This window comes from Leptopilina heterotoma, unplaced genomic scaffold (assembly GCF_015476425.1).
Source record: "Leptopilina heterotoma isolate Lh14 unplaced genomic scaffold, ASM1547642v1 Lhet_115, whole genome shotgun sequence".
Taxonomy (NCBI): domain Eukaryota; kingdom Metazoa; phylum Arthropoda; class Insecta; order Hymenoptera; family Figitidae; genus Leptopilina; species Leptopilina heterotoma.
In genome coordinates this window covers 1614980-1641705 of record NW_025110834.1, presented here as the reverse complement: position 1 = coordinate 1641705, position 26726 = coordinate 1614980, and the positions used below count along the sequence as shown (strand labels likewise).

Sequence of the window (26726 nt, the reverse complement as noted above, 5' to 3'; positions counted from 1 at the left end):
CTATTATTATAAATAATTATATAAAACTGTAATTAGATATAATATTAATTTAAGTTTATTATTATTATTAGTGTTTAATTAATTAAGGAATATGCATTAAATATTTTACTTATAATTTAAAAATGAAACGAAACTATGATTATGAAATGCTGTATTTGTACTTCTTATTATTGATAAGAAAAAACTGCAAAATTATATTGTAAATCTTCGTATGACAGTTATTTTATTGCGCAGTTAAAAACTGCGCAGTAAAATATATAACAATAATGAGTCATTTGTAGGATGCGTAATAATCTGACCTTGAGATCTGTTAAATGCGTAATAATTTAACCTTGACACGTGTCATTATTTTTGTATTTGGAAAATGCGCAATAACTTGACCTTGAATGTTCAACGCTTATTGGTCAAGTGCCACGTCATCAGCGCTCTGATTGGTTAAACAAAGAGGGGAAGGTAAACTTCCCCCCTTTTAGTTGGGTATATAAAGAGAGCGCCTGAGACCCAAAGCTTCAGACAATTCTCGAGACTTGAGAAGAGACCACTAATTATTAGTGTATATCTTCAAAAAGTATTATATATTGTTAAAATCAACGAATCTTATAAAGTGTGAATAAAATCAAACCTTCGACAAACAATATAAATTGTTAAATTAATATTTAACAATAAAACAATTATTTGTAAAACAGAATTGTGAAGTGTATATTTAAAAGAAACAATATTTGAACTTAAATAAAATTGGTTTCTTACCCGAAAGGGGTTTTTCCAATCAATTATAAGTGTACATTTATTTATCCCACCTTTAATCTGAATAATAAATTCAAATTTAAATTCAGTGCCCGCTTTCAAGCGGTTATAACAGTAAAAAGAATCCAGCCATTGGTTATTAGTGAATCCAACGGAAATTTACGTAAAATATAACCTGTGACGCGACAGTCAGCTTGTTTCCAATTTTTTAGATTAAAATGGATTAGGACGATGGTCTGAACAAGCTGGGGAAACTATTCACAGAAATTTCTTAAATTATCGGAACAAATATAAAATAAACTCCATTTACGATAAATCTTACTCAAAAAGATATTGAAGAAGGCCGTAGCTGAATTTTCTTCACAGCACGTTTAAATATCAACATTGTTAATAAGTTTTGTATAAAAATTAATTTTTATATCAATTAATTATATTTTATACAATTAAATATTAAACAAAACATTTGTAAAATAAATTTAACAGGAAGTAAATACAACATTTAAAACATTAATAATTGATAAAACGAATTTGATATGATAAAGAAGAAAACAGATTTTATGGATTTCTTGAAAACTAGAACAGGTAGGATTTTAATTCAAACGGATTTTTAACCTAAAAATACATACAAAACATGCTACACACAAACCGTTTTTGTCCGCATTTTTGTAAAACCAATTTTTGCTTCTGGCGCACCGTGCCCATTTGTGCTCGAGATAAAACTTCTAGTACGTGTATAATATAACGACATCTCTCCTCGGGAGCAGGCGGAAATAAAGACGTTCGGTAATTTAGTCAGGAAATTTGAAAATATCCTTACACCAAGGGACTTAAAATTAAGTAATAAAAAGTTAAATATCCATTTAGCAGTGGCTGTCGGAACTAAAAATTGAAAAAATTCTCTAAGATAAAGACGAATTTGTAAACGTATCAACAACGCTCCTTAAATACTACAGCTTGTCTAATATTTTTAGCGCTAAATTTCAAATAAAGAAAGAAGACATTATATCAAAACTTTCGACGTTGTCACGATCACTTTATTAGACCAAAGTATGTGTGAGTCTATGAATATACATTGAGATCTTCAATGTATGAAACTGTCTTAGAGATATTACAAATAGAGTGAGGATTGTCTGTATAGAGGCGTCCGCTTGATAGAAAGAGAAAACAATATTAGCACCAGTAGGTGTCTCTCTTGAACTAATGCTCATTTGAAGGACAGATACTGGTGTTAAATCTTTTTTCTCTCTCCAACCCATTCCGTTTATGGCAGGACAATTCCCTCACATGCTGCCGTCTATACCTTGCAAACTCTATTTATATTATCTCTATGGAAACTGTATGTGCGCAATGGTTTTTTGGAAGCTCGCATTCATAATAACTTAAAATAATACCTTAACTTTTACTTATGATAAATTCGTTAAATTATACAATTTTTATGAAGATTAAATTATCAATTCGATTAATACAATTAAATACACTTTCTCTTTATAAAATGCAACATTGTTTTTGGTGAAAAACATAAATTAATTTCAAATCCGTTCTTCAAAATTTTTTCTTAAAAAGACATTAAAATAAAAGGTCGAATATATCGAAATAAAAAATGAGTATTGACAATTCCAAAAGTAATTTCCAAAAGTAAACAGAAATGTGAACTCAAATTTTCGAATGAAATATAGTACCTTAAAGACACACCTAATTTAAAAGATAGAAGTACAGGCACTGTTTTAAATATCATAGCAGTTTCATATTTATAAAATAAAGGCTTGTTGATGGCTCAAGGCTCAATCATGGTTCAAGGCTTGATTATAGCTCAAGGCTCGATTATGGTTCATGGCTACTTTATGGCTCTAGGCTCGATTATGGCTTAAGGCTTAATGATGGCTTGAGGCTTAATTATGTCTCAAGGCTTAATGATGGCTTTAGCCTTGGGTATGGCTCAAGGGTTGATCAAGGTTCAAAGCTTGGTTATGGCTTAAGGCTTGATTATAGCTCAAGCTCAAGACTTGAACCATAATCAAACCTTGATTGTTTTAAATATTATTAAAATTGTAATTGTAGGTGCTCCCAAATAAAGCCTTGAGCCATAACCAAGTCTTGAAACATGATCGAGCATTGAGCCATAACCAAGCCTTAAGCCATCATTAAGCCTTGAGCTATCAACAAGTCTCGAGTCTTGAGCAAGTTTGGCTATTTTTTACCCATTTTTTAAGACTCAATATGATGTAGCTAAAAACAACTGATTTTCGGGAGTTTTGTGCGGGGTCCTTTATGTAACCTTAGAAACTGAATCAAAATTAATTTATGTTAAACAATATAAATTTAAAGAAAGTGGTCATATTTAATGAAAACGCAGAAGCAATGAAGACGATCGCAAATCAGTTGAAGAGGCGCTGGTTTACATATAAATTTTTCTAAAATATTAAAGGAATTAATTAAGGAGTAAGCGGCCAAAAGTAGATAAGTCAATTGTTGACTATCTCGAGAAATTTAAACAAATGCAATTTGACACATAATTAAAGTTAATTTTAAAATAAAAAGGATATATACTTAATTATTTATATCAGAATACTTTTTGGACTTAGAGGTCTCATTATTAATTAAAGTGAATTATAAATAATTAATTTTATAATTTTGGGCATTTCTTTAGTCAAAAAACTTAAAATTTTAATCTGGTTGATTAAGTACAAATATTTTTAAATTAATATAATTCATTATTAACAATTTTCTTTCTTAATGTAACAGTGATTATTGGGAAATTTAATTACATAATTATTATTCTCGGAAAATGCAGAGTAAAAGTTTTTTAAAAAATTGACTATCAACTTTTGTCCGCTTGCTCCTCAATTAAGCTTCTTTTTTGGTTAAAAATAAAAATATCAAGATAAATTTTTTATGTAGAGTATATTCAGACTTTAGAAAGATACATTTGTTTATTGCTGTCACGCATACTAGAAAACGATATACTTCTATATACATTAATACCACGCCATTTTCTCTTTTCATTATATGTCAATGGAAAACATCATAAATTCACATTTTCTACTATTTTCTAATATCTTTTAATAGTTGTCTGGTAACATCTTAAACTTGTGAGCGATAAAGGTTTATATTGTCACTCTGTACTTATTTTTTAATTAATGTCATATCCCCATTATATGAGAAAGAACTATTTTTTAAAATTTGTATCTCTTTTTAAATATTAGATACATTTAAATCAGTCCGCATAAGAACCATTTTTAAAAATTAAGAATTTAAAATTCCTATAATCAACTAATTTTTGAGTGAACCACTGATTTCAAAAATAAATTTTAACAAATGCATAAATATTACAAAATGTATAAACATGTCAATATTAAATACAATCTAATTATCTAGTATGGGTTAGCTATATTTATACCACATATGAAGATAAATCCGCTCACAATAAAAATTTCTATAAATTTCCTGTTAATATATATGTATATATTTTTTTGCATAGTAATTTTAAATTAATTAATATTAAAATAAATTAAAATGTTGGATTAATTTTAAAGCAAAGAAAAAGTTTTTAAGTTTTTTCAGAAAGCTTCAAAAATGTATATTTGAGAAATTTTATCTTGTTTTGTGTCATCGAAGCGTGTGATAATTTTATAAATGATCGTACATGATTATAAATATATAAACAAATTGAGAAATCAATATTATAAATTTAACACATATTTTATAAACTGATAAGTGCTTAATTACGATTAATTAACAAATTTACATTTATAGACATTCAAAGTACTTACTTTTAATGAATATCAAATATTAATAAAAATACTATGCTTATTGTTAGACAAGATTTATATATCTAAAAAAATGTTTATAAAATTGACTTAATTCATTAATTGACTTTGAAGTTGAAAAAATGATTTTTTATACAGTGATCTGTTAATAAGTTACATAATAAATTTAAAATGCCGATAATGATTCATGATATTGATAAAATATTTCAATTTTATATCAAAAAAAAATTTTGACATCAAATAGAAATGCTTTATTTTCTAGAGAAAATCTTTTAAAAAAATGTAGGCTACGTATGTCGCATTCTGACCTTAGAGGTGGTTAATATTATGAAAAGATTCTTAAAGGAACTATATGTTTCGTCGTAATGAACCTAATCATTTTTTAGGTCCAAGCATTAAAATTTATTTGATAGAAAATCTGTACATTCTATGAAACACTATTTTTTTTAATGATTTATTAAAAAATCTAAAATGACTCGTGAATTTGACACACAAAGTGTCATATAAGTATTTTCTTATGTACGATATTCTGCTCGGTTCTTAAAACTTATAACTGTAAGCTTTTCTCAATATAACTACAAATAAGCTTAATAGACAGTTGTTAAAAAAAATATTTTTGAACATTCGCTGAAATATTTAAGCCTCTTTTGCTTTGCCATTTTTAATACCATTACTTAATTTGTGTTCTTCTTCAAAACTTTTGATTTTTTCTTTTTCATCGGCTGTCGATTTTAATTCCTTTGGTGGAATGTAGGTCTTGTTGTAGAAGTCCGAGAATAAGAAATAGAAAAAGGACGCATTAGGGAGTATAAATATTAATGACCATTTAGGGTAATCACAGTCATGGAAGAGCAATTGACAGCTGTGCAAAAACGCCAGACAAAATTGACCCTGAAAATGTTCAAAAAATGACATTAATCTTTAATATCATAATACACGGGAATAAAAAAAGATCAACATTTTTCGAAATTCAAAATGGCGGCTCAAACATGGCAGCCAAAATATCTAAAATTTTAAATAGCCAGAAACACAAATTGCAGACACATTTCCTCATAACAAATGACTCAAATGAGTATAAAACTGACATTCTAATAATATACTTTCCTATATGAAAGGTCTATACATTTTGGACGCGATATTTTGTCATTCGAAATTTTATCTGTACGATATCTGCCCTAAAAACAACGGATATTCAAGGATATCCTACGGACGTCCTTATCACACTCGGAAATTCGGATATTCCTAGGATGTCCTCAAGATATATCAAGACATTTCTGGGATATCCTACGGGTATAATAGATTCCGGATATCCTGAATATCCAGATACAGGTACGGTAGGTTTATTTATATTGACTCTAATTTGATGTAATCTCATATTTTGAATAACCTACCTTAAAAAAAGTTTTTGACCTGATGCATATATTCAAATTTAATTATTTCTAATAATATCCCTAGCATATCTAATCTTTTTTATGTCCGATAGATATCCAGAATATCTTCTTAGGACATTTTAGAGACATTTTTAGTTCTGCCTTAAAATGTTCTAGAGATGTCTTTAGATATCTGATAAACAATTTCTAGGATATCCAACAATATTAAAGAACTTTTCTGATTAACATTTGAAAAAAAGATAAAATAGAAACACTTAATATTAATAAATTACCATCTGAAGAGTTGTGATGTATTTTTTCCACCAGAGGTACTTTTGATACTGTGGCAAGAGTGCAGCGAGAAGGTAATAGGTGTACATTATAATATGAACAAAGCTGTTGATAACACCTGTAAATAAAAATGAGTAACTGAAAAAGGGAAAGAAATTTCTGTATAATTTATTGCAGTTATAAAAAATGAATTAAAACTGCGAAATGAGTCTTTTACCACACGACAAAGGCGAAGGGTTACATTTATGTTAGATGCGACTTTCGTAATTTAAAAAAATAATAATAATTTAAGAAATTTTGCAAGAAAGTAAAAGGAAGATTAAAATTTTGCTATGTTTTAAGTTTTTAAACTGAAAAAGGGTTTGATTATCACATTTTAAACAGTTTGTTCATTACCAATAAAAGTCCCATGGCCGCCAGGATAATATTTAGTAGCACCCCATGATATCATTGGCATAACAGTATGGTGATACATGTGCAAAAATGTTATTTGGCTTTCTTTTTTCCTTAGAACAAAAAAGACGGTATCCAATAGTTCTGAAATCTTCGCCAAGAAATAAATGTACACTCCTCGAGCAATCTAAATCAAAATAATGATAACAATTGTTACAACAATAATATTCTAATTTTTTTATTTAGTTGAAACATAACACAAAAAATATAACATTTATTAAGTGTAATAAAAAAAAGTTTTTCAAAGTAACTTGATAGATAAAGAAATCAAATCATTACCGACTGGTTTATAAAAAACCTACATTCTCTGAGCAAACTATTATTTATGACTCTAAACATCCCATTACTTAAAAAACTTCTATTATATATAATTATATAACTTTGTTGATAGAGCGGTGAAACTTTCTGATGAAATATTCCATGCAGAAAATATTGAATGCAAAGATACCTAAAGTTCCTTTAATCTACGTTCCTTATCTTTCAAGTAAAACTACCCAAGTGTCAGACGCCGAATTTATTGAAACTTTTCATACGTCAAGAGGGATAAAAAATAAGATATACGTGTTTTTTTATATCGGCGGTAACTGACTCTAAAAGGAAGAAACTACCCTTTTAATTTTAAGGGATGTAAATTCAATAGTTATCTTAAAATTGCTTAAATTCGATGGAAACTGGTTACTCGGGGGGTTTTGGGGTCGCTGATTACGAATTCCATGTCAGTTTTTCAAAATTCAAAATGGCGGTTCCAAAATGGCGGACGAGATTTCTGAAAATTGCTTAAATTCGCTGAAAACTGGTTACTCGGGGGTTTTTCGGGTCGCTGATTACAAATTCGATGTCAGTTTTCAAAATTCAAAATGTCGGATCCATTATAGTATACAAGATTACTAAAAATTGCCTGGATTCGCCGGAAACTGATAACTCGAGAGTTTTTAAGGTCGCTGATCACGAAATTAATGTTACTTTTTCAAAATTTAATTCAAACTCTTTATTCATATCATTGGGAGTAAGTTTTACAATAATGGTAATAAAAAAAATTGTTTTATGCACAATGATTTTTTGCACCATGCACATTTCAGAACGGCAGCATTTGTGCATGAGTCGCAGACTGGGGCACAATTTTTCAAGCAAAAATCTACCGGATTTTCAAATGCTAAAGGCCTTTCTTCTAAATATCCACTTTTATACCATGAGTATTTTAATAAATTTGAAAACCGAGGGGAAGAAAACTGATTGTGAACAAGTGATTGGAGTTTGATGATGTTGTTCCGAAGATGCAAGTTAATGTCATAGTTATGCAAAATAACGATGTAAGAAAATTGCTTGATAAAATTTTTCCAGGGTCTAAAAAAGAAAACATCAAGCGGTTGAATCAATCCTGTTGTTCCTGCGGGAATGGTTTCTATTTTGTAATATTTATTAGATTTTGAAAATGCTTGGAAAGCTTTCTCGTTCTGACCACTCCAAGAATCTAATAATGAGACCGTTTTCTCGTTAGCTACTGATAGAAAATCTTCTTCAAACCATTTCCTAACAAGATTAGAGGTCAGCTTTCCCGAATTTGAAGCCAGGACATGAACATTTTCAGGTTCAAAAAGATTTTTCTTTACTATTGGCCCAAACTTGCCGTCTTTTTCTTGCAATACTATGAGTAGACGTGAGAAGAGAACACCATTTGCGGAAATTAGAGGCTGTATAGTATAGCTATGAGTCATAGAGTTTATTGATTGGGATAAAGCTTTAACAGATTGTTGACCCTTGAAAGCAAGAGTACGCCCCGTGTGCATCTCTAGATTAAACCCCGACTGATCAGAGTTTATAAACATTTTGTTCTCCAACAAGAGAAATATCTTTCTTTATTTTTTCAACAAATTTTTTGGACTCTTGTTGCAATTTACCCTTCTGCTCTATGGATTTTTTTGTCACAAATTTATTGATTTTTCGAGACACAATTCGGTGTTTTGTTTTGAATATGTGAACCCATTTCATTGAAGCTTTAAATAAATGAGGTGGAAAGGAAATTTCATCTCTTGCTTCTAAAGCCCATCTACGAATGTTTAAGTCGTGAACTGTCATCGAGTTTTCGACAGCCTCATTAAACTTGTTTAGCACATATTCCGAAATTTCTTTTAATTTCATAATTCGATTTCCTCCGTTAACGATTTCTTGCTCCCAACGATATAACTGTCGATTTGATTTAACGCGCTTAAATTTACTTTGAACTGTCTCCAGTTTTAGTAATCGTTTTTTTCCCGTTTTCCAGTATTCAACAGCGTTCTGCTTATAATTATCTTCAATGCCTTTATCTTGTGAACGCGAATTATCAAATGACTCATCATTCGAAGTTTGCTCAAAATTGATTAAATCATCATTATTATCATCATCATCCTCGATGGCACACAGGTCTGTATCTTGTATTGAATTTTCAAAATGCAATGATTCATAAGTTTTTATGAAGAAAATACTGTCTAATGAATCTTTTATCAAGTTTTCAAGATGAGAACTGAAAACTTTTTCATCATCAGTTATTACGCTTTCCAGATCATATTCAGGTCGATCGAAAGCTTTTTGTAATATACTTAAGATATTCTTTGGATTCATTAACATCATAGCGATATTGTGATTAATAAACTAAATTTAGTTGAAAGTATTTTAAATGAAATCAGAAGGAAAATAAATATAACAATATATCAAACAAATCGACAAACATATATTACATGCATATATAAAAATTATATTATGAAAAAGATGGACACACGAAAATGTATACACAAGTACACAGATTAAAATTAAAGACACAATCCAATATCTTTGTCAACGTACAGTAAAGAAATAATCAAATAAAAGCGAAGAAAAATTAAAATAAATAATAATTATAATGATAATAATAATGAAAGAATGATAAATAAAAACTTGACCAAGTTTTTATACTTACGATGCAAAAAATCTAAACAGCTTATGCTTTGAATAAAACAAATGACTGCTACTTTGAGAGAATGGTTCAAAACAAATGACTGCTACTATCAGAGATTGATTAAAAAAATGACTGCTACTTTGAGAAATAGATCAAAAACAAATTACTGCTACTTTCAGAGATTGATTCAGAACAAATGACTCCTACTTTGACAGATTAATTAAAAAAAATGACTGCTACTTTGAGAAATAGATTAAAAACAAATGACTGCTACTTTTAGGGATTGCTTCAAAACAAATGACTGCTGCTTTGAGAGATTGGTTCAAAACAAACGACTGCTACTATGAGAGCATGGTTTAAAGCGAATGACTGCTACTTTGAGAGTATTGTTCAAAACCAATGACTGCTACTTGGAGGGTATGGTTCAAGACAAATGACTCCTACATTCAGAGATTGATTCAAAACAAATGACTACTAATTCGAGAGAATGGTTCAAAACAAATGACTGCTCCTTCAAGAGATTGACTTAAAACTAATTCCAATGGTAAGAATAAAAAGTTTGAATTAAATTTTGAAAAATTGACATCGAATTCATAATCAGCGACCCCAAAAACTCTCAAGTAACCAGTTTTTAGCGAATTTAAGCAATTTTTAGAAATCTCGTCCGCCATTTTGGAACCGTCACTTTGAATTTTGAAAAACTAACATCGAATTCGTAATCAGCGACGCCAAAAACCCCCGAGTAACCAATTTTCATCGAATTTAAGCAATTTTTAGAAATCTCGTCCGCCATTTTGGAACCGCCATTTTGAATTTTGAAAAACTGACATCGAATTCGTAATCAGCGACCCCAAAACCCCCCGAGTAACCAGTTTCCATCGAATTTAAGCAATTTTAAGATAACTATTGAATTTACATCCCTTAAAATTAAAAGGGTAGTTTCTACCCTTTAAAGTCAGTTACCGCCGATATAAAAAAACACGTATATCTTATTTTTTATCCCTCTTGACGTATGAAAAGTTTCAATAAATTCGGCGTCTGACACTTGGGTAGTTTTACTTGTTTATGAAAAGACATCTTCTTTTCTTAATAATTATAACATTTTATCCTTTTCTAATGCTCTCGCTTCCTTTGTCGTAAAGTAACAGCATGGCTGTACAAAGAAATAGTAACCTGTTACCAACCTAGCACCTTTTATCCATTTCGTAAACTTTGCCGTCCAGAAGGGCTCACACGTAGACGTTGTCTACAGAAACATAACAAAAGCTTTTGACTTTATTGACTCTTATTCTTGATAATAACCTTAGGGATACTAATATCTCACCGAGCTTACAATCACTACTTTTAAACTATTTTGCTCATGGACAACACCGCGTTGCAATCAAAGGCCACTCATTTGAACCCCTTACACCTGTACGCAGCGTACCTCAAGGCTCGTCCTTTGGGTCACCACTTTTCACGATAAATATTTATGACATTGTTCATGGAATTAATTTTAGGTTCTTATATTTGCTGACGACGTAAAAATTTTCGGTGAAGTGAACTGCATTGCTGAGTGCGATACTTTACAGTCTGACCTTGATACTTTCACGGAGTAGTGTACTTTTAACAAACTCGATATCAATTTAAACAAATGTCATGTTTTATATTTTACCAGATCTGACTCCCCAATTCAATTTGAAACGATGGGCTATAATATAGCAAATAGCCTGCCTTCTCTCACCCCACCACTCGCTCTTTTCATGCCGCGACAGAGCGAACCTTATACATATACCTCACTGCACTATTCCAACTCCTCAGTTCGTGGTCTGACATGCTTCGAGGTGCTTCTCGGAAAGGAAGACTACGAACTTACTCCTCATCCTCAATTTTCTCCATAGGTGTTATTATGTGAAGATATAGTAAAAATCTCCTTATCTCTGAGACCGCTGTTTAGGTGCTACTATGAGTGGTTATGGAGACAGGTAATCCTGCATCCTAGCTCTGCACCTTAGGTGTATAAAGGTGCTACTTTTACACCTGAGGCTAAGAGACGGAGATGAATTCCTATCTCAGGCTGCTACCTAGATAAGAAATCGCCATCGAGTTTCTCATTCACAAATCTTTTTTGTCGGGCAAGAATATCTACAGCGTTCCGATATTTTAAGATTGATTCTGCCTTAACGAAGAGCAGATTCAACTCATCATAGTGCACGTCTTGGTCGCGTCAGTCACGCTAGATTATAAAATTAATTCTAGACTAGTTTTGTGAATTATAAACTCTACAGAATGCGATTGATTCAGGCGAAAAGGAAAACGTATGTAAAATAATGATCGAATGTTTCATTACTCGCGCTCTCAGTTATTTTATTCTAAATAATTATTTAATTAGTAAATGTTAATTTACTAATATTTGTTATTATTATTTTCTACAATATTATTGTTAATTCTATTTTCTAATTATTTATTATTATTGAATTATATTATTATTTTATTAAAATATACTTTTCTTTCGAAGGTTTAAATTTCATCTCGTTATTGACTACGCCTTTTCTCTTAATCACAGAAACCAATTTAAACTCGATAGATGATGCTTCAAGGCATTAACTATGGATAATTAATTATTTAATTAATGTTTAAGGAAAACCGGATTCCACCCGGCAAGCGAATTCCTAGCAAATAAAAATCATATCATTACAAATGAACTACACCTTAAACAACGGCATAATAGAAAGAGTTTTCTCCATTTGCGACCAAGGCGATAATTTTGATTCACACTTAACCTCTAAAGAACACTACACGAATATGATCGTAAGTGCTTCTAAAGCATTGGGTTTTTTATTCCGTTCTACAAAAGACTTTAGTAATAAAAACATCTTAGTAATGTTATTTAATTCTCATGTCCGAAGCAAAGTCGAATATGCGAATATTATTTGGAAACCGTATTTCAATTATCAATCAGACAACAAGTTTTTGAATAGTTTACGTGCTATCTACGAGCAAATTAAGATAGACGCTTTAAATTTTTTATGGTTACAAATAAAATAAAGTTACCCTTAAAGCATCTGGTGAATTTGAGAAGTCCACAGGTTCACATTTCCAACTATATTTTTTTAACCAGGCTGCGTCTAGACCTTCATAGAAAAGCCATATACTGAGCAAAACTTGAATAAAGTTATAAACCACCAGGACATTTTTTAATCGATAAGGTTTCCGATGTTCCATGTGTTTTGGGCCCCATGACAATACGAAATACAAATATCCTATAAGGATACTTGCTCCTGGTACTGGTGAACTTATCAGAAACCAATGATTTGTTCTTGGATCTAAAAATAAAAAAATCATAAATGAAATTGTAAAATTAATTTTCAAAAATGTCACATATACAATTTTATGTTAAATCTTCATAATAAATATATAAACAAATAATTTAACCAAATATATTTATTACTTAATGTGCATATTTAGTGTGACAAGATGTAAGGACCTTGGTGTTAATTATGAGTTGGACCAACTTTTCAAAAGTTTCTAAATCTAAACAATTTAACGGTTGGATCAACCAACAAAATTATAACTGTTTACTGTTAGTGGATATATAGGGTAGGTTCTTACTCAAAGTTCTTGCACATACACTCAACACTTTTCAACCCTGACTAAAAGCACTGGGGATCATTACCTATAAAGGATGTAATATATTCTCTTACGACAATAACTAGTGGGTTGATTTGACATTGGCTATTTAAAGGATGTGAATAATGTAAAATTAACTGGAGAAAAATTTAGTAAGCAGTACAAAAGATTTAATTGTAGTAATCAAATGTAATTGTAGTAAAGTGAAATATTTTTTGCCTTTAGAAAAAATATTCGATATTTTGCATTCTGCACACATCCAGACCGGTCATGGAGGACGTGATCCAGGCATTTGCCTGGACCTGATGGGATCCCGTGCTTTTTAGTTAAAGCTTACTTACCCTTGTAACGAATTGTAATAATATTTTATTATATTTGTAAATAGGATAAATTTGTATTGTTTAGTCCTGGTAATTTCGAAATAAAAAAATATTGGAAGAAAGCCCTTCTTTTAGTTGCTTTGTGGAAGTGTGAAGCTCCAATTATTCACCTGGTGGTACTATTACATCATCAGGCATCAAATATATTGTAAAAAACGCATCTTGTCAGCTGTTCTTCGTGACGGTTGATATTATAAAAAAGATAAGTATTCCGCGATTCAAATTAATTGGAGCGATTTTCGCATACCTCATTATAATTCACGACTCCAAAATTCTTACAAATTTTTAAGGTTCATTCGACAATTTTATATTAAAATTATGTTGACTATTGTAGTGTACGTTGTATGTTTGATAATTTGTAATGCCCATAATCAAGGGAAAAAGGAAACACCCTCTCTCATTGTGCGCTAAGCTTTACATAATTCTTAAGGAGTTACGTGGGTCAAAACGTCCGGACAATGTATGATTGTTTAATTTTTTTTTTTCATAAAATAAATAAATTTTTTTATTTAAGTGTTTTTATATCTAAAAGTACACTATTAAAAGAGTAACTTGTAAAAATTTTGTTAAAAAATATTTAAAATCAGGGCCGTACCTACAGGTTCTTTGAGAACCCTTCTAAAAAAGCAGTGGTCACGATATCTTCTGACCGGTTCATTTAAATTCAAAAAACCAAATATTTTCTGTTAGTGGATGAGTATAGCTCGTGATTGAACGAAGGAATATTTTTTTGTTGATTAGAACCGATTTTACATGGTCTTAATGGTTCTAAAAATTTTAACTTTTGATAAAAGACACTGTCAAACATCCAAATTTCAATTTCTTTGAAAACCCTTCGTTTAATCATGAGATATATTCACCCACTAACAGAAAATTTTTTGTATTTTGATTTTAGATGAAGCAGTCAAAAGATATCTTGACCACCGCAAAAGCAATTTTTTTTTAAAGAGGCCCGAAGAACTGTTGCTACGGGACTGATTTTCAATATTTTTTATAAAAAATTTAATATCTTTCTCATTTAATAGTGTACTTTCAGATACCAAAGTGTTCAAATAAAAAAATTTATTTATTTTATAAAAAAAAATTATTAAAAAAACATACGTTTTTAGGTCGTCTTGACCCATGTAACACCTTAAGGGTTCCTTTTATGCCTCTCTACAGGAACATTATCATTGACCGTATTGAAAAAACGACTGTAACTACAAGCGTAAATATGACCGTAAATACGACCTTAAATACGAGCCTCAGTATGGTGGTGTAATTAAAGCAGTAAATACTGCCAGCCGTATTTATGGACGTATTAACGGTTGTATATGAATATTAGTATGGTTCTTATTTTGTCGAAGTTTATACATCTTTGGTCTCAACCTAGAAAATGAATCAAGATATTATGAATATGAAGCCTTCTTTGCTAAAATCTAACCAAATCTCAGTCTGCTTCACTATAAAATCTTCATTTGTAGTATAATAAACTATATATAAAGCAGGGGTGGCCCTGATCAAATGTATTTAGAACTTCTTCGTAATTTAGAAGGCCAAAGATAGATAAACGCCAACATTAGTTCGTATTACCTATACATTGCCAGTGAGCTCTGGGTTAAGACTTACCTCTAATCTATTACTACTCTTGTAATAGAGAAATTTCTGAAGCTTGTGAGTGCACCCCGCCGATGGTTGTTGATGTTGATCGTGGAGAGATTGGATAAACAGAACTTCGGGACAGGAGAAAGACTGAGAAGAGGAAGCTATCCACTAGGAGATGAACGATGAGGTGATAAATAAAAATTGCGAAGCAGGCTTGCGACTCAAAAAGAAGGAGGCTACTTGCCTTGACAAAATGGAGTTAGAGGGCACAAGGCTGATAACATCACGTGACATCCAAAAAAGCATTACCAGGACTGTAAAAAATGGTCTCTAAGTCATCTAAATCCTGCTGAGTGAGGCGAAGGCTCCCTATGAACGCAAACTCAAAAGCGTCTTTAGAGGTGCTCAGAAACGGATCAGAGAGAGTGACAGTCCAAAGCAGACTCAAACCACAGCAAATAAGAGGAAGAAGGGGAAAGCGCCCTCAATAACAACGTATAAAAAAGCGTCGTAAGTACCAATGTCAAAGTATTCTAGATCGGAAATAGTGGGAACGAAGGGAACCACTATGCTGATTCGAGTCGGACAGAGATTAACGTATTCTGACGTTCTGGGTAAACTTTTCAAGGAGATCAACCCAGAAGTCAGTCATATGAGAGTGTAGTCTCGAACAAGGAGGCTTTCACTGATGAGGTTACCAAAGCACTTGGAATTATGGGTAAGGTGCAGGATTGCCTTACACAAGAACCAGCGGTTCAACAGCTGTTGACGGAAGCGCTCGGAAAGCTAGGAAGCAAGAGGAGAAGGTCTTTGGGCCCAACCGCAGCAGGATGAAGCTCGCGGTTGTAGTCACCAACTCAGAAGAAACAAACAGGCTAGAGAAATTAGGACACTTAAAAATTGGTTTTATATGTTGCCCAATTAAGAAAAGGACAATGCAATGTGACTAAGTGCTTTAAGTGCAGTCAAGTCGGTCATATGTTCTTTGACTGTAAGAAGATTCCTAGCTGCTTCTTATGTAAGGAGACTTACTTTGATGGGTGACCACGCTTCGACTCTCGCTGAAGCCCAGTGTTTTCTCACTGCTTTCGTAATTTATCAAGCGATTAGATGGGTGGTCTAGGCAAATGCGAGTACTCCTAACTTCAAGTCGTTCTTTATTTAGTATAAGAACAATTGTAAAAGAATTGTACAATGTTAAAAAACTTGCATAAATAGATAACCTTAAGACGGGTGTATAAACCAATAAATTATCACGCGTAGTTTTTAATAAAAATATTTTAAAAAATTTTTTAAATAATTCACGATAAAATTTAAAATTTTTTAAATAAAATTTCATTTTTAACCATGTACGTATTGATTAATTTTTTTCAAAATTTTATGTAAGAAACTAGCATTTAATTAACAATTTTTAAGCCTTGTCCAATCGTGGACAAACGATAGGATCTATTTATTTAAAAAAATTTAATTTCTATATACACACTGGAAACGGTAGGCCTAACTTGTCATTTGACAAGTTTGGAGAGACTCAGTATGAAAACACATTTGCTGTGAAAAATATGTGTGATTTTGTCAAATGGCAAGTTAGTCATTTGGCCACCACTGCGTATATAAAAATTAAAAATTTCAAATAAATAGATCCCATCGTTTGCCCACGATCAGACAAGACTTAAAAATTGTTAATTTACTGCTAGTTTCTTACAAAAAATTTTGAAAAAGATTGATTGATACATACATTGTTAAAAATGAAATTTTATTTTAAAAATTTTAAAATCTTATCGTAAATTATTTTTAAAAAATTTTTAAATATTTTTATTAAGAACTACGCGTTAAAACAAAACTTTTCATTATAAAAACGTCCAATTTAATCAATTTTTGACTGAGTTATAAGCATTTAAAAAAAATTATGTAAAAAACGTCATTTTTCAAAAATCTGTATCTTCTGAACCGCTTTATGAAAAAATTTGAAAAAAAATCAAAGTAGCTTATTTTAAAGAGTATTAAAAGAAAAAAAATGTTTAGAAAAAATTTGAGATGCAAAAGCAAAATAATTTCCGATTTGGCCTGGAATGCCCCATATATAGAAATATAAAAAAATATTTATGGTGACTTTAAATAATATCCCTTCTAAAAACTTCCACGTGGGTCCATAAAAATAATAAAATTTTTTTTTCAAATTAGTTGATTCCTTTGGATTTTTTAAGTATTTTTTTTTAAATTTGTGATTATAAAATAGAAACTAAAAAAAAAAGAATCTGTATAATTTCGATTTGTTAAGCAATATTTTTTAATAAACTTTTAGCTTTCTATTGAAAAAAATTAAAAAATAAGTTGTATAATTTCTTCTTTCTAAATGATAAACTAGAAACAATTTTACAAGTTTTCTTCAAATTACTAAATTTTTATTTTTAGAATGTGTAAAATTTGTACCTCATCTCAAAACTTGACGCGTCATCGTAAAAAAATGAAATGAAAAATAAAAATTTTGAATTAATTATAAAAATAAAAGAAAAATATCATCATATTTTGCAATCTATCAAAACTTAACAAAAAACAAAAGAATACATGAAAGACAAACTTCAAACTGCGGGCAGATATAAAAAATGGAAGAATGAAAGAATTCGAACATTATTATATAAAGTTAAATAATTAAAAAAGTTTAGGTTTCTTTCATAAAATGTATGTATTGAAATAACTTGGACTCACCAGATAAGCCTGTGAAAACATGGTCATAGAACTTGACCACAGAACTGTTATAGATGTTGGACATCCGACCGGAAGAAACAAATTCACCAGTGATGTTCATTTGGGGCTTACTGAAATCATATGTTTAATATTAGATTTCTGTTTTAACTTAAATTTCTAGCTAGAATAAGAAGTTCAGTGAAATTGATAATTGAACAAAACATTTTGTGTCGATTAGTAGGTATTTGCTGAATAAAAAAAACAATTTTTAATTTTTCATCCTGATGCAGTTTTGTTATAAGATCAGAATTTGCTAAAAAAAACTAAAAATAAAAGTATTTTGTATTTTTGTTCTACTTTTTTATAGATTACAGTTCTAGATTTTAAAGAATGTACAAAAAATTGACTTCCCTCCAAAATGCAAATTTTGATAGTTTGAAATGACACTGGGGTGATTTTTTTAAGATTCAACTCCTGTCACAATTTTTTTTAAACATTTATTGACAAATTTTTAATAACTTTTTACATTGTTTTGAATAATTAATCGTATGGATTTAAAAATAATTTTTAATATTTTGTAGTATCGAAGATTATTTAGCAGTACTTTATATTCCGCAGTACTGAACTGTCAACCATTTGAAAAAAAACACTTGATAGTAAGTTGGAATAGTGGGTGAATACTTATTACCAGAGTCAACCAAGCGTAATTTTTATGCAAGTCGTTTTAGATTTAAGTTTTTTAATATCAAGGCTAAACATTAACTATCTTTAATTCTACCAGCTTTTTACGTCATAATATTTTCTATTTTTCGCTTTTAACCAAATTGTGTAATCTCTGTTTTCAAAATATGACCACATATGTCTTATTCATGTTTGTAGATTTATTTCACAAATTCTGAAATGCAATCTACGATTTATTTATTACTAGCGACGTATATCTCACTCGCTAACACTCGTTCGATTGTAATTAAACTTACTTGTTTTTACTTATTTATTTATATACTTTAAAATTTAAATATTTAAAATAATTAATCATATTAATTTGGATTATAAAACTGGTATCAATATAATTAGTCTTCTTAAGGTTATTTTCAATAAATAAAATTTTCACAAATCAGTACTAACCCTTAAATGTTATAAATTATTACTCTTACCAGGCACAAAATTAGTATTTTTCAAATAATAAAAATATTTTTAAAGGAAGGTTAAAAATAATAATTTTCTGACATCCTAAATTTTTCGGGGTTGCTGATTACGAATCTAAAGTCAGATTTAAAAAATTCCAAATGGTGACCCCGAAAACCTCCCTTATAACAATTTTCAAGCGAATTTGAGCAGATTTAAAAAAATGTCTACTATTTTAAATTTTGATGTAACTTTAGATTCGTAATCAGCGACCCCGAAAACCGCTGAGTAACAAGTTTTAAGCAAATATAAGGAAATCTTGAAAAATTAGATTTCGCTATTTTCTTATAAATATTTTACCTGTTGTTTATAATAATTTTAACTGAACTATGTAATTCTATATTATTTTTACAAATAGCAGTAACTTTCGTGATTAAAACAAGCTAAATAAATAGTTAATTGGTTCAAATTTTTAAGAATAATGATAAATTTTTTAAGTGGTACATATATGTACCGGAGGTACGAAAGGGTAAAAGTAATTTCTAACATTTATTGTACATTTTTTAAGTTAGTAATTTTACATAGAATAGAACAAGGTGAGGCAGCCAATTGCTTCTTATTTCTGTATAATTTTTTCAAATCGTGCGCTGTTGATAATGTAGACTCCTTATAGTAGTTTACTTTAGTTGCTAACGATTACAGGACAAAAAGTCTAAACCAAAAAAATCTTGTCCGAAATGTCCAAGAAAGAAAGTTCAAGGAAACAAAAGTTTAACAGTAGAAATCTCCAAAATAAAGAAGTCCAAAATAAACAATAAAGAAATATGGGGCAACATTCCTCAACTGCCCAGATCAAAAAATGAATTCTCTCGAAACTTTGCTAAAATGTTACTATTAGCAGTAGAAGTGTAAATATAAATTTTTGTTGAATTTGAGAAAATATTTATTGAGTTATGGAGTTTCAAAATTTTGATTTCCCATTGTGTTCTTGCAGGATCAAGCGCGGAACTCATAAAGTTTCTGTCTGTGTCCATCATGAGAAAATTAATCTAAAGTTGGATGCTATGGATTTAGAGAAAATGACTAAGGATACTCAATTACCTCTTAAATCATTCAAGGATTGCATAAAGTGTATAATGTGCAACAATCCTAATCCTGATTGTCATCTTAATCAATGTAGTCTATGTCCGAATGTAAGTGTAATTAAACATCACCTTAACACATTATTCCATACATACTTAATTGATTCAGTAGAATTCCAAGTTTGGAAAGAAACTGATAGGTGTACATTAAAAACAGAAGTAGCGAAAAGAGAAGATTTTATTGATCAACTTTGTGATGGATTGACTTCTTTCAAAATATGTCCCTATTTATAAAAGTCTTTTGGGTTACGCTGACGCAGTCAGTAACCTGAGGGTTAAGTGAAGATCAGTTTCTTATATCATTAGATTTTACTGAAAATTTTGCCTTTGTAGTACAAAATTCAGCCCAATCTCACTACTGGAACAATGACCAGTGTTCGATTTTTATTGTTGTGGTATATTTTAAAGAAAATGAGAAACCATTTATCGATAGCAATTTTGTCTAATAATTTACTCCATGATACAGCCGCTGTCTATGAGTATCAGACTATTATAATAAATTAGTTGGAAACTAAATTTAATCCTAAGAAAACATTTTACTTTTCTGACGGTGCAGGTCAGCACTTTAAAAATAAATATAATTTCATAAATCTTCGTCATCACGAACTCGATTTTGGCATTTTAGCAGAATGACACTTCCACGCTTCTGCGCCCATGGAAAAAAACCATGCGATGGAAGAGGTGTCAATTTAAAACGTCAAGCCGCACGTGCCTGTTTACAGAGATCATCAAAAGATCAGATTCAAACTTCAGAGGAATTATATAAATGGGGAAAAGATTATTTTACTGAAACGATAGTTTTTTATAGTGCGAAAGAAGACTCTGAGAAAACTGCAAATGCGTTAAAAGAAAGATTTGCTAAAGCTGAAAGTATCTCAGGTACCTTAAAATACAATTCATTTGCTTCTGAAAATAGGGGTAAACTTATTTTGAATAGATATTCTGGCTCTAATGAATCGGAAGTTTTTCCTAAAACCAAAATCACAAAGAGAAAGAAGTAAATAGTCTTAAAATAATAAAGACTTCTAGCATTTGAATACAGAGGTAAAAGCAAAAAAATTTTTTATAAAAGTTTGGTTGGTTTTGTTTGGTGTTGGTTTTGTTTCTGTACATAATTTATTTATCTTTTCCTTTCTTGTAAAATTATTCATCCATGTTTTTCTAAATTAGTGCTGTAATATCGTAAGAGCAAAACAATGTTAAATGGAAATTGAGTTGGTTTTGTTTGATGGTGGTATAGTTTGATATTGCTTCTGTACATAATTTATTTTTCTTTTCCTTTCTTTCTCGTAAGATTATTTATTAGCGCTCTAATATTATTAGAGCAAAAAATATTGTTCATGGGGTATCGCCGGCTACAATGTCTTGTAACTTTGACAAAAAATGTTTTCCCATTTTGGCTGACGACTCATTTTAAAGGGGGTTAAATTTACTTCCCCCTATTTAGAAAAAAATTCATGATGTCGCATTACAATAAAAACTTCATTTAAAGTATAAAATATAAAAATTTTAGTTTAAAAAAATTTTTTTAAATAATATTTTACTTAAAAAGTACATAAAAAGAGCTTTCTAAAACACTCCTTATTTTTTCAAATCTAAATATTTGCCTATGATTCATCGAAAAACTGCTATTCTTTAAAGTTATAATTTTAATATTTATGACAAATTTTTTAGGAATATCTAGTAATAAAACAAAACAGAATATTTCTGCCAGATAAATTATATGAGTTATTTATTTTGGAAAAACAATAAGATATTGTAAGGAAAATTCTATAATTTCTCAACAAATTTTTTGATTTTAGTCAGAGTTTTAAGTTTCTATGATAAGAAAAGCATTTTTGTAACTAGCACCTGTATGTATATTATTTTTAAGTGCTTTTGTCGATTAGTTCCTTGACAGAATTCTCGGAGTGCGGATATAACAGTACGTTCGAAGAATAATTTTAAATATAAACATTCAAAATTTATTAAATATTTTTAAAAGAAGAAAATATTTTTTAAGTGTACTGTTACTATTAAATTATTTTAAGACTAATGATTTATATATTAATAAATTTATATTTAAGGTATAGAAAATTTGTAAATTATAAATAAATGGTGCTTTTTAACTGATCTTCAGAACTTGATTCAGCTCCTGAAGGTAAGTACTCAACATTGAACAACTATAAAAACTATTCTTATATTTGAATGTGTTCAAAATTTTAAACTACTCTATTTAATTTTCTTTTAGCTTTGAAAACTTTATCTGAAAAAATTCAATTGCAAGGACATTTCAAGTTTACAAAAAAGATAAGAATGAAAAGTAGTTACATTAAAAGCCTTATAGTTTAAAGCATTTGGAGGCTTCAAATTATTTTTAAAACAAGTTTTTGTAATGTCAAAAAACAATATTTCTTAAATCCGAACGTGTGATGCTTAAATTTTATTAAATCTCAAATAAAAAGTAGTTTAAAAAATATCCGCAGTGTATTTAAAGATAAATAGTTTAAATTCTAGTTATATTTTTATTTTAAAAACCCCTAAGTTTGGTTTCAATATAAGAAGAAAAATTTTTCGAACATCTGAAGCCGATTGATTAATATTAATATGTGCCAATAATCGATCGTAATTTTCCATTAAAAACCCTTTTTTAGTTTGAAAACTTGTAAAAATAATTGAATTTGGAACAAAAATAACAAAGTTACAAGCTATTTTTCATTTTTGATTTGACCTCATATTTAGATTTATGAACCCTAGAAACCCCCGAGTAATTTTTAATTTCTTAAATCTGACATCAGATTTAATTTCTATTTCAAAAATTCTCAACCTACATTTGCCTAAATGAAAAAATTTCAAATCTGCATAACTTTTTTAAAAAAAATCGTAAAACGATTTTTAAAAATGGGTTTTAAAGCTTAGACATAGTACTATATGATGCAATTTTGTAAATTATAAAAAATTTGAAAAATGTCAAAAATAGACATTTTTGGCCATTTACATTTAGGCCAATATTGCAAGAAATCCTAAAGTGATGAGACATTTTGAAGGTCAGATTTGTTTTCAATTTCAAAAAAGCTATCAGAATCACCTCCCATTTTTTGTAACAGAACTAAGACAAAAATTTCAGGCCTTATAAAATTCATCCCTTTTATTCATCTTTTTAAAAAAAATATTTTTTTTTTGCTTAGGGAATTTTGGAAAATCTGCCTACAGATACCTTGGATTCCGCACTCCAAAGTTATGTGGGGTTGGTATAATAAAAAAAGAAAATATAAAACAAAATAAATAAAATAATGTAATACCAAAAATTGGAATAAAAAAATGTCATTCCGTATGTGTGTAAACATTACATTTTCATAAATTTATTGAAATTATGAAGAGCTTTAGGGATGAATTTTTTTTTAAATTGAAGGTGCCACGTGCGAAAATAAAATGAGAGTACTTTGAGATAGATTAATAAAGTTGAACTACCTATATTTTTTTTTTATTTTTAATTTTACAGAAAAAAGTTTTTTGCCCATAACTTTAAAAAAATGTTAGGACATCTATAAATGCTTTTTCTTAATGTTGAAAAGTTTTTTAGACGCATCTTTTGAGCCCTTTTTGAACATTTTTCGTCCATACTAGCCAGAGATATTAAACTTCTAAAAATCTAAAATTTTTCAAAATAAGACTTTTTTAAAAATTTTGTTAAAAAATGTAGCACTAACTTTAAAAGTCGCATAATCAACTTGTAGAGCATTAAAAAACGTTTCGATTGACTTATTCTTGAACCTAATAATAAAAGCAGAAGTGTTTAATGTAATGGAATTTATATAATAAAAATTTACCTAATAATAAAAAAATAAAATAAATTGATCAAAAAAATCTCCATGAGGAAGCAAAGTTTTCATGAAATGAATACAATATATTCATCTTTACTTGACAGCGGTTTTATTATTATTATTAATATTATTATTATTACTCGAGAATTAACAGTAGTAAAAAGAATTAATAATTTAATAATGAAACAGAACAAATTAAGTGCACAAAAAAATAATGTAATAAATAATAATTATACAATGACATTTCGTTGTCTGACAATTCGCACTTTATAAAGAGATTGAGATTTAGAGATAATAGGTCATATTTTCAATTTATCATCTGGTACATTTGACTTATTACTTGAATGACTTTTAAAGACAAAATTGAGTATATAAGACGCCCTAGTAGAAATTTGTCCTAGTTATTATAAAGGAACTCTACAGTCGCGCTTGAAATTGTCTAGTTACTTTACAAGCCAACTGGCTAATAACTGGAATGGAGTGTCACGCTTTTTTCATCAAGTTATTATCTAGCCCAACTTTATAAATTCTGGTCAACGGTTCTGTATAAAAACTAGACAAATTAATTCTTTTAAAATACTGAAAATTTGTTTAATATTCAGATTTACTGTAGTTAACACATTTATTTCATGCAATTAATATAAAATTTCTATTTAGCACCAAAGAAATTCAATGAAAAATATTTTTGGAAAATTTCTCTATCCATTATAATATATACATAATAAATGGAATAGAATAAAAATTATATAATATTTTATAATTTTTAATTAATTAGTTGAATTATTATATAAAAATAATGTGAATAGTAAATTATTACATGTAATTTTCTATACTACTTTTTGATTTTCAATTCAATTAAAAAAAATTCTAAATTCGAATATCCTAAATATTTACTGTTTTCAAACAACTTCCATTTTTTTAAAGCACTATTATTAACAATAACACTGAAACAAATATTTTTTATTAGTATAAACAATTATAATCTATATAAACCTTAAAACGATAACGCAATTTCACCGAAAAAATCTTGGGGGGGAAACGGGGAGCGAACCCGGGTCCCGCTGGACTAAAGTCGCACCGCTTAACGCACTCGGCCGTTCAACGCAATGGATACTGAGAATTAATAACCACTGCACATATGTTTCAGTTCAGTGCCGTAACTAGAGATTTTAAGCATTGGTATATACTTTTAATATTTTCTTTGTAATAAAACATTTTAGATGATTTTTTAATTATTATAACTTTTTAGTAATTTAATTTGCAACGTTAACAATTAATAAATAAATTGATTACTGTAATTAAATTCTTAATTATTTTTATTAATTTATTATAAATTATTATAAATATTAATTAATTAATTTTATTAATAATTATTAATATTTTTTATTATTAATTAATTTTATTAATTAGTATTATTAATTATTAATATTATTAATTAATTTTATTAATAATTATTAATATTTTTTATTATTAATTAATTTTATTAACTAATATTATTAATTTATACCTAATAATAAATTAATTAAATTTTTTATTAATAACAAATTAAAATGAAAAGTTTTAAAATATTGGAAAGAATAAGAACAAATTTATCTCTAGCAAATAATCAGTCGAGCTGTCTAGTTATTAGACATTATTGCAGTGTCATCGACACGACAAACTTAAAACTATAATTTCTAGGAGTACTTTAAAGTAACATTAAAAAAACTAGACAGAAGTTATGTCTAGCCAATATCAAATTCAACTTGAATCTTTGACGAAGAGCGTTGGTCAGTAACTTTACAGTTATTTACCAGTCCGCCTAGAATCAGCGTCCGTGACAAAAACTGTCCAGTAACTTGAACAATCGAGTGGCTCCATGACAAATTTCTACTAGGGACAGGTGAAAGAATTTGTGCCATTAGGGAAGGTAGAGTGTCTTCCTGCAGTGTGGACACGTTTGTATGCCACGGCGATCGACAACTCTTATATACCGGTTTTCAAGTTAGTCGAATCCCATTCTGTTTAATTACAATAGCTTAAATAGCATTATTTCATTTTTCTATTGCACGAGCTTAATCACAAAAGATGCAGTGACAAATTGATGACGCATCATTTTCTTAATTGAACTATTCTATCAACAACAACATACATTTATTAAGAATAAACTAAATTTTCCTAAATTTTGTTAGTTTAATCTATAATTATTCACGTAATAAATATTAATTTTGTAAAAGTTTATGGCATAATATCATGTATTGAGAAATTTATAGAAAATACTAAAAAAAATTTTTTTAATTTAATAAATTTTAAAAATCTTATGGTTTAAATGTATTAGGGTGTAATGACTAAAAAAATCTAAAGATAATAAAAAAGTCAGTATAATAGGTAAATATTTAAAACGCTTATTCAAATGTAGTTTATTTCATGAAAATAAAAGAAAATTTTTTTTTATAGTTGGTTGGTTAGCTTATCGGTTAGGGTCTTTGGTTAGCGTCCGTCAAACTCAGGTTCAATTCCCAGCCCCCTCGAATTTATTTTTAAAAATTTCTCATTAATATTAAGTTTAAAAATGAAACAAGGAAGGTATAATAAAAGTGAACATCAGAAAGATCTTTAAATTAAAAAAAATAAAAAACTAAAAATAATTTATTTTAAATTTGAAACAAAAATTTATTTTAAACAAGCATATTTCAATCCAATAATTTTGTGTAATTTTTCTTATTCAACATGCTCTTTGCATTCTTTAATATATACGTGCAAAAAATTTTTCTATATAAAAACTAACTAATTTTTCAAGAAGATGGTTATAAATTATAAATAGAAAGATGAATAAAAAGTTATTTATTGAGCACATGGACAATACAACTATTCACCTTT

The 26726-nt window shown here is 29.0% G+C and overlaps 2 protein-coding genes across 3 annotated transcripts in view; one reads left to right on the top strand and one right to left on the bottom strand.

Moving 5' to 3' along the window:
- Positions 1 to 3626: 3626 nt before the first annotated feature.
- The window catches only part of LOC122509350 (elongation of very long chain fatty acids protein AAEL008004-like), a 41344-nt gene continuing 18244 nt past the window's right edge, over positions 3627 to 26726 (bottom strand). For both annotated transcript variants that reach the window (XM_043623352.1, XM_043623342.1), the window contains exons 2-6: positions 17819 to 17928; positions 12573 to 12844; positions 6569 to 6752; positions 6175 to 6290; positions 3627 to 5402 (exon numbers count right to left, since the gene is read on the bottom strand). In XM_043623352.1, coding sequence (XP_043479287.1) covers positions 5148 to 5402; positions 6175 to 6290; positions 6569 to 6752; positions 12573 to 12844; positions 17819 to 17918 — 927 coding nt within the window. In that variant the 5' untranslated portion in view covers positions 17919 to 17928 and the 3' untranslated portion in view covers positions 3627 to 5147. The remainder of the gene's footprint in view (positions 5403 to 6174; positions 6291 to 6568; positions 6753 to 12572; positions 12845 to 17818; positions 17929 to 26726) is intronic.
- LOC122509360 lies at positions 19709 to 20298 on the top strand. Its single transcript, XM_043623365.1, has 2 exons — positions 19709 to 19830; positions 19917 to 20298. Exons 1-2 carry the CDS (start codon positions 19808 to 19810, stop codon positions 20296 to 20298), a joined length of 405 nt encoding a protein of 134 aa, XP_043479300.1. The 5' UTR covers positions 19709 to 19807.

Coding starts and splice junctions, on each gene's coding strand:
- LOC122509360 (XM_043623365.1), top strand. CDS start 19,808: ATGTTACTATTAGCAGTAGAAGT. Junction 19,831..19,916: donor TTACTATTAGCAGTAGAAGT/GTAAATATAAAT, acceptor GTGTTCTTGCAG/GATCAAGCGCGGAACTCATA.